At 40.1% G+C, this 15,827-nt stretch overlaps 1 protein-coding gene across 14 annotated transcripts in view; it reads left to right on the forward strand.

The window, feature by feature from the left end:
* Positions 1–10,064, forward strand: part of LOC128704207 (uncharacterized protein C18orf19 homolog A) — a 96,149-nt gene extending 86,085 nt beyond the window's left edge. For all 14 annotated transcript variants that reach the window (XM_070099027.1, XM_070099029.1, XM_070099023.1 and 11 more), the window contains one exon: positions 3,759–10,064. In XM_070099027.1, coding sequence (XP_069955128.1) covers positions 3,759–3,810 — 52 coding nt within the window. In that variant the 3' untranslated portion in view covers positions 3,811–10,064. The remainder of the gene's footprint in view (positions 1–3,758) is intronic.
* Positions 10,065–15,827: the final 5,763 nt, after the last annotated feature.

Consider the following 15,827-nt stretch of genomic DNA (forward strand, 5'->3'; position numbering starts at 1 on the left):
GAAGTAGATTAGTCCATTTCAGACCCCCAAACATACACGTACAAACGCACTTACATAATTACACTTACATAATTGGTCGCATTCGGAGGTAATCGTTATGCAGGGGTCCACTGTACTTGGGAGTTGACGTGTCGGCAGATGGATTTATGAAGGATGAGGTTAATCATAGAATTGATGAGGGAAAAAAGGTGAGTGGTGCGTTGAGGTATATGTGGAGTCAAAAAACGTTATCTATGGAGGCAAAGAAGGGAATGTATGAAAGTATAGTAGTACCAACACTCTTATATGGATGTGAAGCTTGGGTGGTAAATGCAGCAGCAAGGAGACGGTTGGAGGCAGTGGAGATGTCCTGTTTAAGGGCAATGTGTGGTGTAAATATTATGCAGAAAATTTGGAGTGTGGAAATTAGGAGAAGGTGTGGAGTTAATAAAAGCATTAGTCAGAGGGCAGAAGAGGGGTTGTTGAGGTGGTTTGGTCATTTAGAGAGAATGGATCAAAGTAGAATGACATGGAAAGCATATAAATCTATAGGGGAAGGAAGGAGGGGTAGGGGTCGTCCCCGAAAGGGTTGGAAAGAAGGGGTAAAGGAGGTTTTGTGGGCGAGGAGCTTGGACTTCCAGTAAGCATGCATGAGCGTGTTATATAGGAGTGAATGGAGACGAATGATACTTGGGACCTGACGATCTGTTGGAGTGTGAGCAGGGTAATATTTAGTGAAGGGATTCAGGGAAACCGGTTATTTTCATATAGTCGGACTTGAGTCCTGGAAATGGGAAGTACAATGCCTGCACTTTAAAGGAGGGGTTTGGGATATTGGCAGTTTAGAGGGATATGTTGTGTATCTTTATATGTATATGCTTCTAAACTGTTGTATTCTGAGCACCTCTGCAAAAACAGTGATAATGTGTGAGTGTGGTGAAAGTGTTGAATGATGAAAGTATTTTCTTTTTGGGGATTTTCTTTCTTTTTTGGGTCACCCTGCCTCGGTGGGAGACGGCCGACTTGTTGAAAAAAAAAAAAGTATATTTCTCTAGATCAGGAGCTACGGTACTTTTTCTGGGCTTCATATCATTCATCACTAGGAATTCCTTTTGATCACTGCTGAATGTAAGCCTGTTTGCACACACTGTTTTTCCTTGTGAGTTCAGCAAAATACAAATAGTCCATTATTTTGTTTTCCAGGCTTAAAGCATTATGGGTGTCAGTAAAACAAACATTTAATTGTTGTCCCAACCTTATTACTGTACATCCCATTAAATTATGCATACATATTCCTCTTTCTGTTTGTATCTGTTTTTTTTTATTCTTCTATATTGCCTTGGGGAAATGGCTATTTACCGTGTTTGCTTTCTCTTCTGCTTTTCCCAAAATCTTGCTATAGTACTTGGCTTCAGACTCATGCTCACTCATCCACCTGTATTGTGAAGCACTGTCTAACTCTTACAGGTTCAGTGTTATCAGCCTACCCAGGGTAACTTGACTCATGAAATTGTAATGACACGATTGTAAACAAACCATACCATGGGTGGGGTTAGAACCTGTGATCAGAGTCTGTTTGCAATCCTGTCATTACAATTTCGTGAGTCATGTTGACGGCTTTGAGGGGACTTGAGCTAGAGTTAGTCATGGCCACGCTAGCTGGAGATTCGTCTGTAAAAATTTGCATTTGTGGTCACAGTGGTGCCTATGCTAACCTTCCTATGGTGTATAAATATGTCTAGTTGAATGTATCTTTTTGTGGTTAGCTGGCCCAGTGGCTAACTTGATGGTCTGGAGTTTTGAGACTCTGATTGCGGGTTCTAACCCCACCCATGGTATGATTTGTTTACCCAGGGTAACTTAATTTTTTCCTTACAGTACTGTACAGGGGGAAAAAATCTTTCTCCCTGAATCCAGATTTATAAAGGATTGAAAGGGAGCAAGATCTCTTGCTAATACAGACCATCCATTCACATTCATTTGTTTCATGCAGCTGGTAGTTGTGAACTTGCCTGGAGTGAGTGTCAGCAACCTGTAGCATTCTTAGTACATGTGCAACAAGGGTAGTTAGCAGTCATTTTTCATGCCTTATTGATAAATTTTGTTTCACTTGCCCCAATGTGTTATTTTGGTGTTTTTTTTTTTTTACTGTTGTGAATATGCCTGGGAGTTACCTTCCTGAGGAGAGAGCTTGAGTGTTGGCCTTGAGGGAAGAGGATATCGCCATGAAAAAAAAAACATGCTATACAGGGCACTGTGAGTCAGCTATTAAGCTTGTCCTCCAGGGGTCACATGACCTACCCACTACCATTGTTGCTGCTTATAAATAAATCCCTGGCCAACCTATTACCTCAATAGAGACAAATCAGTTATTGGAAAGACTAGTGACCCACAACCCTGCAATTTTGCCATCTGAAGTGTAGGCTTTCATGCAGCCACAGGCTGCAGGGAAACTTCCATCTTCCCTCACAATATGCAGCTGTAAAACCATCATTATCAAAAGTTGTGATTATGAAGGGGGTTGGACTTCTGTAATAAATGCAAGCATTAAGGTCCGGAGCAGTGGAGGAAAGTGATGTTTGATGATGAAGCCAACTTTAGGTGCAACCAAGGTATGCCAGCGCAAGTTCATTGCCCTTGTGGTAGTAAGAGGTGCAAGAGAAAGTGTGTTAAATATTCAGTGTAGGGTGCTTTCAGTGGTTTGAAGGAAAGGCAGCCCTGCTCTTTCTTCCTAAAAGCAAAACAATGAAGGATGCAGTATATTGAGGTACTCGAGAGCCATTTGAAATTACAATTTAACATTCACAGCCGGGGGCAGATCTTCTATGAAACTAATGAACCTTAAGCTTCAGGGCCTCTAAACCCAGAGGGGGGCCCCAGAAGCAACTTTAGTCCACATTAATTAAAAATTTTGGATCTGCTGTATGAGAAGGGGTTGTGAAGGAGCCTTCATAACAGTTCAAGCTTCAGGGCCCAAAAATGTAGGTCCACCAATGTTCGCAGCTATGATTTTTCCAAAGAGATCAGTGCACCCTGACATGCATCTAAAGTGCATAGAATGTGGTTCATGGACAAGCACTTGACTGGCCTGGTACTAGCGCAGACATTAATTTTATAGAAAAAGCGTGGCACAAGATGAAGGATGACCTGAATAAGTGAGACCTTGTCCATGCCAGAGCTGAAGGAGGAGCTGAAGATGATGTGGGTCACTTTGGATATTGCATATTTTTTTAACTATGGCAGATCCTATGCCCAGGCATATGATAGAAGTCATCAGTCAAAATGGAGATGATAAAATATCAAAGGTAAAGTTATATAACTTAGGCACTGTAGTATGTTTTTGGCATTGAAGGTTAGAATTTTGTGTAAAACAGGGTACGCTCCAAGATTTTTTGCTAACTATTTTCTTATATTGTCCAGTTTGCAAATTTATACCATAGGCACATCGTCAAAATTACCAAAATTTTGGAAATCTTTTGACTCTGTTTTAACCAGTAAACTGTCACTTGCAGTGAGTCATTTCTTTCATTTCTCTGCATCACACACACAAAAAAAAATACAAATATAATAATTAATGTTGCAGTTTAAAAACTGTAGTGTAAAGCACCCTTCTGGCAAGACAGTGATGGAGTGAATGATGGTGAAAGTTTTTCTTTTTCGGGCCACCCTGCCTTGGTGGGAGTCGGCCAGTGTGATAATAAAAAAAATAAATATACGTACTTTTATACATTTACTTTAACAAAAGTGTATGTATTTTGTTATGATTTTCTTCCAAACAGCTTTGGTCTTGAGGGCTCGTGCAGTGAAGATGATCTTCAAGAGGAAGAATAAAATAGCAATACCCACTCATCTCTATAGATCCATATAAATCACACTGTGGCTGGCTGTCTCATTAATGAGTAATTTTCAATAATATAATGGAAATGCTGTTAAGTAAGCACTGTTTTCATTATTGTTCTGTATGTAAAAGAGTTAGTCTTCATATTGAAATATTTTCATTTATCTTTAACAGTACTGATAATGTCATAAGAGTGTGTAGTGTTAAGCATATTACTCCCTGAGGACACTTTAGTCCGCTCCCTATCTTATTTTTCTAGAGAACATACTAGTAAATCCAACATTCTTAGACAAATATTTATTGGTTATGTCTTGTACTGACATTCAGATTAGTATCCAGTTACTTTTGGAGCAATTATTAGGTACTGTTTTAAATGTATGTTTTATATGAATCAGTTTGTATAAAATATATAAAATATATCATGCCTTGTTCATATCAGTACCTATTCACTTTTCTGAGCCCTGGTAAGGTCCAATTTGAGATTTTCATTCGGTGTTAGTTCCACTTCACCGCTCATATGTCAGCGTTCGCTTGTTGTAGTCAGCATCATCTGCCCCGTGACTCTCCACAGGTTGTGCAAAGTGTGAAGCAAACTACTTGCCTATGGTGGCAATAAAGGTTTTCCAAGAGGGAGCAGTTTTCTCTCTGTTCCTTTCTAGGGGCATTCCATGGATTCCTTGGTGGTGGCAAGCCCTGAGCTCTTTCTGGGACTAGGTAGGATAACTTAATTAGACATCACACACAGAACAAACAATTGGCAGCCAAACTTACAACTCTTCTGGCCACTTGCACAAATTTTGGGTATTATTGTCAAAGCACATTCATCACTACAAGAATGTTCACTTTACATGAATGATCAGGATCACAACAAGGATTCCGAGAAGGCCTTGTTTCCCATATTTTTTTTATTATCTGTTGTGGGGTTTTCAAGCTGCCTTTGTTTTAATGCCATTTAGGAATGGCTGTGGCTCATTCTCTTTTCTCCTCATTGACTTGATGGATCATTGCCTGCTCTCTTCTGAGCTTTAACTGACCCTATTTCTCAACATAGAGCAAGCCTCTGATGTGTAACCCTCCATCATTTTAACTCCAAGAATGCACTCTCCATCTCTCTTTACCTCCATAACAATCCAGAAGTACATTCCATTTTCAACATCCTGAAGCTCCTTTCCAGTTGTTACTAGCAGAAAACCCAGGATCCCAAGTTTGCTGGGAAAAAGGAGGGGGTTTCAGGTTAGTGGCACTGCAAACCATCTCTATGCAGGCATGGAAGACTTGCTAGTAGTTTAGGAGCTTTACATGTGCTTGAAAAAAAACAGGTGTTATAAGCATTAATATTTTTACTGCTCATGAGGCTGGTATCTAAATGAGAGGAGAATGAAATTAATCTCATAGCGTACCTTCCCTTCAGTGCGGTCAGGAGGCAGTATATCTAATAATTTCACTGGATGCCAAACATTATAAGCTGAGGTGGTGTGATAGTCTAGAGCGGTGGTTCCCAAACTTTTGCAGGCTGCCATGCTCTTGGCTTCCAGGCTACATCCCTAGTGCGTCCCCCCCACGCACACACACACGAACACCCCTTTCTTGGTATTAGGTTTACTGCAGATTCAAAACAGGCGTATTTATTTAATAAATAAAAATAAACATAGTGAATCACTTCATTTAACAATGTGAAAGGGTAAATTTACATCTCATCTCTAACTATACAGTTGTTTAGCAAAGGAGTTGCAGAAGACTCCTTGTACCAAGATAACAAGTCCTGGGAGGGTTCACAGTTTTAGCCATACTTAATATGTTGTCTGGTTCCCAAAGAGTTCTGAGTTTTAATTATCAAAATTGATGGAATGACAACAAGTGAGCATTTTCATACAAGTACAGTAATTGTGAATGATTAACACAGCACAATAGCAAGCTAAAACCTACTAGGACTTGAAGAGGGAAGTAAAGTATTAACATGAGTGATGTATGACATTACAGGTGGGCCTCTCGAAAAAAATATATAGTAATAGCTTAAAAAAGTCTATTTATACATATATTACTATTTATTAAATTTTAAAATTTGTTTAATACTAATAATTTTTGATATGCTATGTTATACTTTAGCCTCGAATAGCCCATGGTGGCTTCTATACAGAGCCGAAGTTGCTTTTTGATGCAGACAACTTATGACTTCTTTTTCAGTCATAATTTTACATACAGTATCACAGTATTTAATAAGTTTGTTTTGTAGGGCACATCCTTTGCAGTATAAATAATGTTATCACGTTTGTATTTAATCTTTCATTTGGCCTTCCTACTGACCCCTCTTGAGTCATTATAGATTTACATCACATCAGCAAAAATTTAGAGAGCCTTGTTTGACAATTAAAACAAATGGCTGTAACAGCCTAACAAATTATCTAAGAATTTATTAATTATTTTCATATAGTCGGACTTGAGTCCTGGAAATGGGAAGTACAATGCCTGCACTTTAAAGGAGGGGTTTGGGATATTGGCAGTTTGGAGGGATATGTTGTGTATCTTTATACGTATATGCTTCTAAACTGTTGTATTCTGAGCACCTCTGCAAAAGCAGTGATAATGTGTGAGTGTGGTGAAAGTGTTGAATGATGATGAAAGTATTTTCTTTTTGGGGATTTTCTTTCTTTTTTGGGTCACCCTGCCTCGGTGGGAGACGGCCGACTTGTTGAAAAAAAAAAAATGTAGTCTTATTAAAATATCCAGGGGGTTTAAAATTCAGAGCACTTTTATTACAGTGTCAATGAATGCCAGTAATATGTCAAATGGTAGAAAAAGCATAAGAGAGAGGACAAGCATGTTGAGTTTTACTCAACTATTTTGTATGTATTCAAAATCATAACATGTGGCTCATTGTAGAGAGGGAGGGAGGGACGAGGGGCTCTGGTTTTAAGGAATTGGACCTGTGCTCCAGTTCCTTGAATTAAGCCTGAATGCTTTGTTTCCCCAGGCACTGTATGACCCCCTACAGGTTTAGCACTTCCCCATGAAATAAAATATAGAGGGAATTTACTCTCTCACTCTTACCCCCATCTAGCTCTCTCATCATCTCATCTCTTCAGCTTCTCTTATCTCTCCTTTACAATGGCAAGGTCCTGGGTTTGACTCAGTGGCATAGAGGAACTTTTGAGCAAGTTTCCTTAGCACCACTGCTGCCTCTGCTCGCCAAGCAGTTTAAATAAGTACGTACTGTGTGTTAGCCGACAGTTGTGGGTTTCATTCAAAAGAAAAAATGTGTTAGAAAACTCAAGCCCTGTTGGAATGTCACATCCTGTGTAGACCCTTGTCGGTTTAGCGCTTTCTCTGATCGTAATAATAATATCCTGTGTAAATAAAACACTCAAGTCCTTCTAGAAACATTGCTAGTGCTACTGCTACCAGCAGCACTACTAGTATGACTTCTAGTACTGTACTAATAATACAGGTCTCCCTCAACATTCACGTTTTCAGCTTTCGCGGGCTTCACACATTCGCGAATTCCCAACCGCCAAATTCCCAGCCACCAAATTCCCAGCCGCCAAATCATATTCAAGTTTCCCGCCACCTGCGAGTCCCTACTACCCTCCCACCGACCCCCGCAACTAGCAGCCAGCCCTCCCACCACTCAGTGTGGTGAGTGTTTTGTTTGTTCATTATTTGCTATTAAACTACAGTATAAATAATGTAAACCCATTCATGACTGCATATTGGAATGGCTGTTCGGACAGGTATTAGACGGTGACATCATGTGTTTACTCTTGAACACAGCAAAGAATCAAACATTTCTGCTACTGCTAATAATAACAATAGTAATAATAATAATAATAATAATAATAATAATAAATACGATATAATTGAAGGAAGTTGTACAAAAATACGAGGGAGTGGTTGACACATCGTCAGTGTGGCTAATAATAACAATAGTAATAATAATAATAATAAATACGATATAATTGAAGGAAGTTGTACAAAAATACGAGGGAGTGGTTGACACATCGTCAGTGTGGCTTTGTTTGTGCTGGAGTGAGCATTAGTCTCCGTGCTCTTACAAACATTTCACAATAATTCAGCAGTTGAGGCAGCGATTGAGGCAGCTGTTGAGGCAGCTGTTGAGGCAGCTGTTGAGGCAGCGATTGAGGCAGTGGTTGAGGCAGCGATTGAGGCAGTGGGTGAGGCAGCTGTTGAGGCAGCGATTGAGGCAGTGGTTGAGGCAGCTGTTGAGGCAGTGATTGAGGCAGCTGTTGAGGCAGCTGTTGAGGCAGTGATTGAGGCAGCTGTTGAGGCAGCTGTTGAGGCAGCTGTTGAGGCAGCTGTTGAGGCAGCGATTGAGGCAGTGGGTGAGGCAGCTGTTGAGGCAGCAATTGAGGCAGTGGGTGAGGCAGGTGTTGAGGCAGCGATTGAGGCAGTGGGTGAGGCAGCTGTTGAGGAAGCAATCAAGGCAGTGGTTGAGGCAGCTGTTGAGGCAGCGATTGAGGCAGTGGTTGAGGCAGCTGTTGAGGCAGCGATTGAGGCAGTGGGTGAGGCAGCTGTTGAGGCAGCTGTTGAGGCAGCAATTGAGGCAGCTGTTGAGGCAGCGGTTGAGGCAGTGGTATTTAATAACATACATGTTATTAATAATAATAATAATACATTCACGGTTTTTCAACATTCGCGAGGCTCTTGATCCCCTAACCCTCGCGAATGTTGAGGGAGACCTGTACTGCTATTACTATTGCTGCTAATACTACTAGTACCAGTACCACTGCTGCTGCTACTACTACTACTACTACAAGTAATAACAGCACTACAGTGGTACCTCGGGATACGAACTTAATTCGTTCCAGAATGCTGTTCGAGTGCCAATGCTGAACGAATTTGTTCCCATAAGGAATCATGTAAATTAGATTAATCCATTTCAGACCCCCAAAAATACACTTACAAAAGCACTTACATAAATACACTTGCATAATTGTTTGAGTTTTGAGCCGTTTGTATCCCGAGGTACTACTGTATGTACTAGTACTATTATGGTACTAATACTGTACTGTCACTGACACTGGTACACCCTCCATCCGACTTATGACCAAGTTCGGTTCCGAGAAACCGGTCGTAAGTCGAAATGGTCGTAAGTCGAACTTTACTATTGAATATCAACAAAACATTTTAGTAATGACTTTATTTTATTGTTTTATTTTGGTATTTCATGTTTTACTTTGCTTTTTATGTTGTTAGTACTGTATTTTATACTGTAAGGTTTAGGATAAACACTGTGTACAACACAAATAGTTGTTTATTTCCCAGAAAATTGGCATAAAAAACACGGTCGTAAGTCGAGTGGTCGTAAGTCGAGCAGGTCATAAGTCGGATGGTAAGTGTACTACTATTGCTGCTACTGGTACTGGTACTAGTACTAGTATACTAGGGAAAAGTTTTGAATAGTATGTGAGATTTTTAGTAGGCATTTCCAGTTACTTTAAAAAAGAAAAAAAATGTGAGATTTCCCTCTGTACAGTGTGATAATAATAATATTTTCTTTTTTCAACAAACCAGCCATATCCCAAGGCAGGGTGGCCCAAAAAGAAAAACGAAAGTTTTTCTTTTTAAATTTAGTAATTTGTACAGGAGAAGGTGTTACCAGCCTCTTGCTCCCGGCATTTTAGTTGCTTCTTACAACACGCATGGCTTAAGGAGGAAGAATCCTGTTCCACTTCCCCATGGAGATAAGAGGAAATAACTAGAACTAGAAAGAAAATAGAAGAAAACCCAGAGGGGTGTGTATATATATGCTTGTACATGTATGTGTAGTGTGACCTAAGTGTAAGTAGAAGTAGCAAGACGTACCTGAAATCTTGCATGTTTATGAGACAGAAAAAAGACACCAACAATCCTACCATCATGTAAAACAATTACAGGCTTTTGTTTTACACTCACTTGTCAGGACGGTAGTACCTCCCTGGGCGGTTGCTGTCTACCAATCTACTACCTGAAATAATAACTATGAACCAGAATTTAACACATGTAAATCATTACCTTCAAATACCCTTCAAAAATTTCTTCCTTATTATTGTCAGTATGGATCTTTTGGAGTGATACTAGATCATTTTTTTTTTTAATTAACTTTATATTCTTAAGATTAAAATTGTTTATTAAACCCTCTAGGTATAATGGACTTAAATGTAATGGACTTTTAAAATTAAAAGAATTCACTGGGTAAAATGTACTTGTAACTGTGAGACTGGTTGATGGAACAAGTCAAGTCAAAATGTCATCATAACTTTCATTCTCCTATGTATGGATTATTTGTGTATTCTTCCAGTCATGGTATTGTGCCTTTTTAGTCTTAATGTACTTTTAACTCCTTTATTTCCACTATTTATTGCAATGTATAACTAAATTATGTACAGTACTAAATGAGATGTACTGTAGAGCACAGTGAACCTTCTCATTAAACAACCGATAGAAGTGGGTGTCCCTTATAACCAATTGCCTAAAACTTCACCATTATAAAAATAAAATTTTTTGTGATGGTTCAGTTTTTTCTGAGCTAGCAAGGAGGCTTTGTCCACTAATGCAGAAGATAACCAGACATGAGGAATATTGGTATTGTAACCTGTAGTATTGTACTACAGTAAAGTACTGTAAATAATTTACAGTAATTTTACATAACTCTTCATAGTGGAGAGCTGAGGTGTAAAATGTCATGATTGATTCGACTCACGAAATCATAATGACACGATTGAGACTCTCTGACCGCGAGTTCAAATCCCGCCCGTGGTATGGTTTGTCATGATTGATAGTGGTGACTCGGAAAAACTTGCGAGTCAGAGGAGCTGTGAAGCTCCACTGGCATCTGCAATACACTTTATTATTATTATCAAAAAGAAATGCTAAACCACAAGGGTCAATACACTTAAGAGCATAGTCTGTAAGTTTGTTCTTGCTTCTACAGATATCAGAAACTGTGTTTCTTAACATAATGTTATTCATACTGTACTCTCATTATTTCATACTAGATATACTGCACTCATGCTCATCCCATGGAGAGAGAGTGAATGTATTCGCCTATTTTTGGTTACAGAAGTCAAGTCACTACTCGCCCCACCCCCCTGTTGGCTGTTCCTGAGGTCACAAACTCCTGGCTGCATGAGCCCTGTAATGTCTATCTTTAAAACCATGTATAGATATCCTGCCTCAACGACTTTCTGATTACTCCAAGGCTAAAGAAGTATTTCCTTATACCTCTGTGACTGATCAGTGTTTCAGGCTTCCATCTGTGTCTTTGTGTATCAGAGACCTGTCTCTGACTTGCCCTGTCCACCCTGTCACTTCCTCTGAGTATTTTGTATATTTTAATCAAGTCACTCTCTAGTCCTTCATGTTCTCATAATTCATACCCCTTAGCTCTGAGACTCGTCTCGGCACTTATCTGAGGGCTGCATATCAATGATGGGCCTGATTTGTGCCAAGTATAGGGCTGCGGGTGCCTCCTTGTTGAGGTTTCTGAAAGCTGCCCTTAAATTTGTCAGTCTCTCATTTGCTGTATTTCTCAGGTGAAATGCTCAGATATTACCCCGAGGTCCTCTTGATGTCCTCCAAGCCTGTAATCTGTTTCCGATCATCTTTGCTTCCCCCTCCCTCTCTCAATTTGTCCCTCAACCAGTGTGTGTGTACACTTGTATGTGTGTATACTCTCCTATTTGGTTGCATGGGTCGAGTCACAGCTCATGGCCTCGCCTCTTTACTGTGTGCCAGTGTTCACATTATAGCAATTAAATAGTTGTTCTGCTTTCTGTAAAAATTGTACTCAATAAATTTACAATTAATTTGCACAAGAAGATGCTGAGGAAAAGCTGGCTTATTATGGGAAAATTTCTTCAGTGTTGTGGCATAGCAGTATGGAGGAGCCGGCACCACCCCACTTCAAGTATCCTTCCAAGCTGTGGAAGTCCTCTTCATTTAAGGAATTAGATCCAGCCTATGCTTGGATCAAACTTGAGTACACCCTGCCCATTCACTCTGAAGGCGTATTATGATATTTTAGGGTTTAGCGATCCCCACTGAATAGAGAATTATGCTAAATGAGGTAACAGATAGCACCAGCTGTGATAGCTGATAGTACTAGCAGTGATGGCTGATACTACCGGCTTGGATAGCTGATAGCACTAGCTATGATAGTTGATAGCACCAGCTGTGATAACTGATATCACCAACTGTGATAACTGATATCACCAAGTGTGATAACTGATAGCACCAACTGTGATGGCTGATAGTACTGTAACAGCTGATGGTACTGGCTGTGATAGCTGAGAGCACTGGCTGTGATAGCTGATAGTACCGGCAGGGCCGGATTACCGCATAAGCAAACTAGGCATTTGCCTAGGGCCCCGCGCATTTGGGGGCCCCGCGGTCCAAGGGGTTCAGGGGCTCATCCAAGACTGCGCACATGGTGCAAGTGCAAAGGGGTCCCTACCTAAAAAGTTCAAGTGTTTGGAGAGTAAAATTGATTTTTAAAAATTAATCAAAACCAAAATAAATAATGAAATAAAATAAAAATAAATAAACCTAACCATAGATGGCAACACTCAACACGCCTCTGTTTACATCAGAACAGCTGTGTTTTCCCGCTAATGGGTGAGTATGGGAGATTCCTCTCCAATTTTCTGTAGTAATTACACGTTATCTAGACTTGTTCTGTGACAAATTAACTGAAGTGTTGTGATAGACATTGATGTGTATGGATAAATGTTTGTTTTCGCCTCGAAATGTTAAGGGAGGTACCTGATAGGGTTACTTGACCAGTAAAGACGCATGGACCAGTAAAGACGCATTTTTGGTAAAAATACTATAAAGAAAAACCTAAAAACGCAAACTGACTTCCTTTTGTAGGTTTTAAAAGCACTTTGTCCTGTCTTTAAGTCTTTATCATTTCAATAACATATCTCAATTGATTGATGTTCTACATCACTTCCGTCGCAAATGCTTAGTTTTCAAGTTGCGACGGAAGTGATGTAGAACATCAATTAATTTACTACATATTTCCCCAGAAACACACAAGCCACATCAGAAAATCGTTGGTTGGGTGAAACTGAAAATTGTCCCTGCATTCTTTAATTCTCATGTCCTTATCTATGGTGGTAGGCCATATATCATGCAAAACATAATGATTAGTTTAGTTATGAAAATGGTAATATAAATACCATTGTGCATTGTTCTTGGACTCAGTATGATTTCTGTTTAAGTAAATTGGAGATCAAGGAGGATGAATTAGTAAAATATTCGTAGTCCAAATCACTAACCTAATCTATGGTAAAAGTTCTGTATATGACTCCTTTCTGGTAACGTTTTGAATTTTTAGATGCGCAGCCAGAGGAAAGGAGGCTACAAGGGCCATATCCCCCCAATTGACAGAAAAAAAAATGTAATAATTAAAAAATTAATAATAATTGATAATGAAAAATTTTTATTTGCATGATTACAGACAGTGATACATCCTCATTATGGCATCTCGTGAACGTGATGTTGGACGTTCTTATGCGAGTGGGTCACAGAAAAGAAAGAAGAAAATTCAAGAAGAACAGAAAAAGAAAGATGTAGGAAGCTGCAGAAAGATCACAGACATGCTCACGAAAACAGTTTCTGATGTTACCAGTACAGTTGAATCTGCAGATACGTCAGATCATGCAGGAAGCCCTCCCTCCATTATTTCTCAGCCAGCATCTACTTCTTTTGTGTCTCCTCTCAATGTCTCAATGGACATTTCATCCACAGGATTTGTCTTAAAAGATCCTGCCTCATGGCCAAATGTAATCCCAGATTCTCTACATAATGCTTTCATTGCAGAAAACTTCAGTCAAACTGAACATTGACTTTAGGAAATCAGCAAGGATTTATGATGATGGAAGTCGTTGTTGTTTAAAGTCATCTATGTTTTATAGGAAGCTTGCAAATTCAGAAACTGTGAATAGATGATGGATGGTATACTCTGAAAGCTCAGGAAAAGTGTACTGTTCAGCATGCAAGCTATTTTCTACCAAAGAAAATACCTTCACACAGGGGTTCAATGACTGGAAAAATTCCAAGCGTTTTGAGGAACATGAAAACAGCACCACTCACAGGAGCTGCATTTTAGCCAGTGTATTTCGTACACAGAAAAAAGGCTTATTGGATTCTCATTTGGAAAATCAAACTGAAAAAGAGCGCACTTATTGGAGAAAAGTTCTAGAAAGAGTTGTTGCTGTTGTAAAATTCTTAGCTCTAAGATGACTTGCTTTCCGTGGAGAAAATGAGGTTTTTGGTTCGGAAAACAATGGCAATTTCCTAGGTGGGGAGAGAATGGGACGTAAGGAGTGGGATGGATTGGTAGCCTGTTCATCACGCAGGTACCCCTCAAGAAAGGTTCCTTGATGTTGGTGAGGGGCTCTTGATTTAGGGAATTGGATCCGTGCTCCAGTTCCCCGAATTAAGCCTGAATGCCTTCCACATCCCCCCAGGCGCTGTATAATCCTCCGGGTTTAGCGCTTCCCCCTTGATTATAATCACGCAGGTAATAATCTTTATTTTTGAAAGTTAAGACACATGTGCAACATTTTGTATATAGTTCTACTGTCTTCCTATTATGTCCTAGAATCTGTATTGATAAAGCCACTAGATGGCGAAACGTCTACAATAAAGATATCCAGATGTTGCACATGTCTTAACTTTCATATTGTCGGTATTTTATACCTTTCTTGCACAACTTGTCAGACACTGCAACATCATGGAATCTTGGTTCAGAGGACATCTACAAGACCTTCACGGCTGCTGCAACTAACCCATCTATTTGGGAAGGACCTACTTCCACTGGGGAATCCCGCCTACCAGTGACTATGCCCTCGTCTGCTGCCCGTCCTTATCCACTAACGCCTATATAACCGCCAGTCTTCTTGCCTTTGCTCCATATTCTCCTCCACCACGATGCTGTGAACGCTAACTCCAAGGCTGAGGAACTGATTACCTCATCTTTTGTATAGAGTTCTACTGTCTTCCTATTATGTCCTAGAATCTGTATTGATAAAGCCACTGGATGGCGAAAAGTCTACAATAAAGATATCCAGATGTTGCACATGTGTCTTAGCTTTCATATTGTCGGTATTTTATACCTTTCTTGCACAATCTTTATTTTTACAAGTACATGCACAAGGTATACAGGCCTAGTTGACATCAATGATTTACTATTATATATAAAGCTTGTTATGTTGAGCATTTCGGGCAAATTAGGTCAATTGTCCCACGATGCGATCCACACCAGTCGACTAACACAGGTACCCATTTTACTGATGGGTGAACACTGGACAGCAGGTATCTTAAAGAAACATGTCCAAATGTTTCCAGTCGTAAATAACAAAAAAAGGCACAATACCATGACTGGAACGATACACAAATAACCCGTATGTGGAAGAGGAGCTTACGACGACGTTTCGGTCCGACTTGGACCATTTACAAAGTCACACTAACGAGAAGTAACGAACGAAAGTTCAGGTAAGATCCCAAATGGGATGAGCGGGGAAGACGGGACAGACGAAGAATAGTGCTGGAGAGGAGTGTTCTTAGTCGTAGAAATAGAGCCAGGGCTTAACCCAGCAGCGAAGGCGATCGTGGGACAGATATTGAGAAGAGAAATTCAGCTTCTTCTGTTGGGACTCCGGGGGGGTGGGCGGGGAGGAAGGGACATGCGACGTTTAGCGCTAGAGAGGAGTGTAGAACTGAGCCATTTAACCCAAAAGCTAAGGCGAACGTGGGTCACAGAATGGTACCTGTCAGCGAATCCAAGGTTATTTGTAAATAGGGTTAGGAGCAGGAGCAAGAGCAAGGAGTATTATTATTATAATCAAAAAGAAGCGCTAAGCCACAAGGGCTATACAGCTGGAGCAAGGAGTAGAAAAGGTTGTGTTGGTTTGCGGGTCTGCGAATGTCTTCATCAAGGAGAGAGGTCCAGTAGTAATGTCGTGTCTCAAGTTTGTCTGTCTGTCACTGAGCGTCTTCCAGTACAGAT

Source organism: Cherax quadricarinatus, chromosome 66, assembly GCF_038502225.1.
Source record: "Cherax quadricarinatus isolate ZL_2023a chromosome 66, ASM3850222v1, whole genome shotgun sequence".
Taxonomy (NCBI): Eukaryota; Metazoa; Arthropoda; class Malacostraca; order Decapoda; family Parastacidae; genus Cherax; species Cherax quadricarinatus.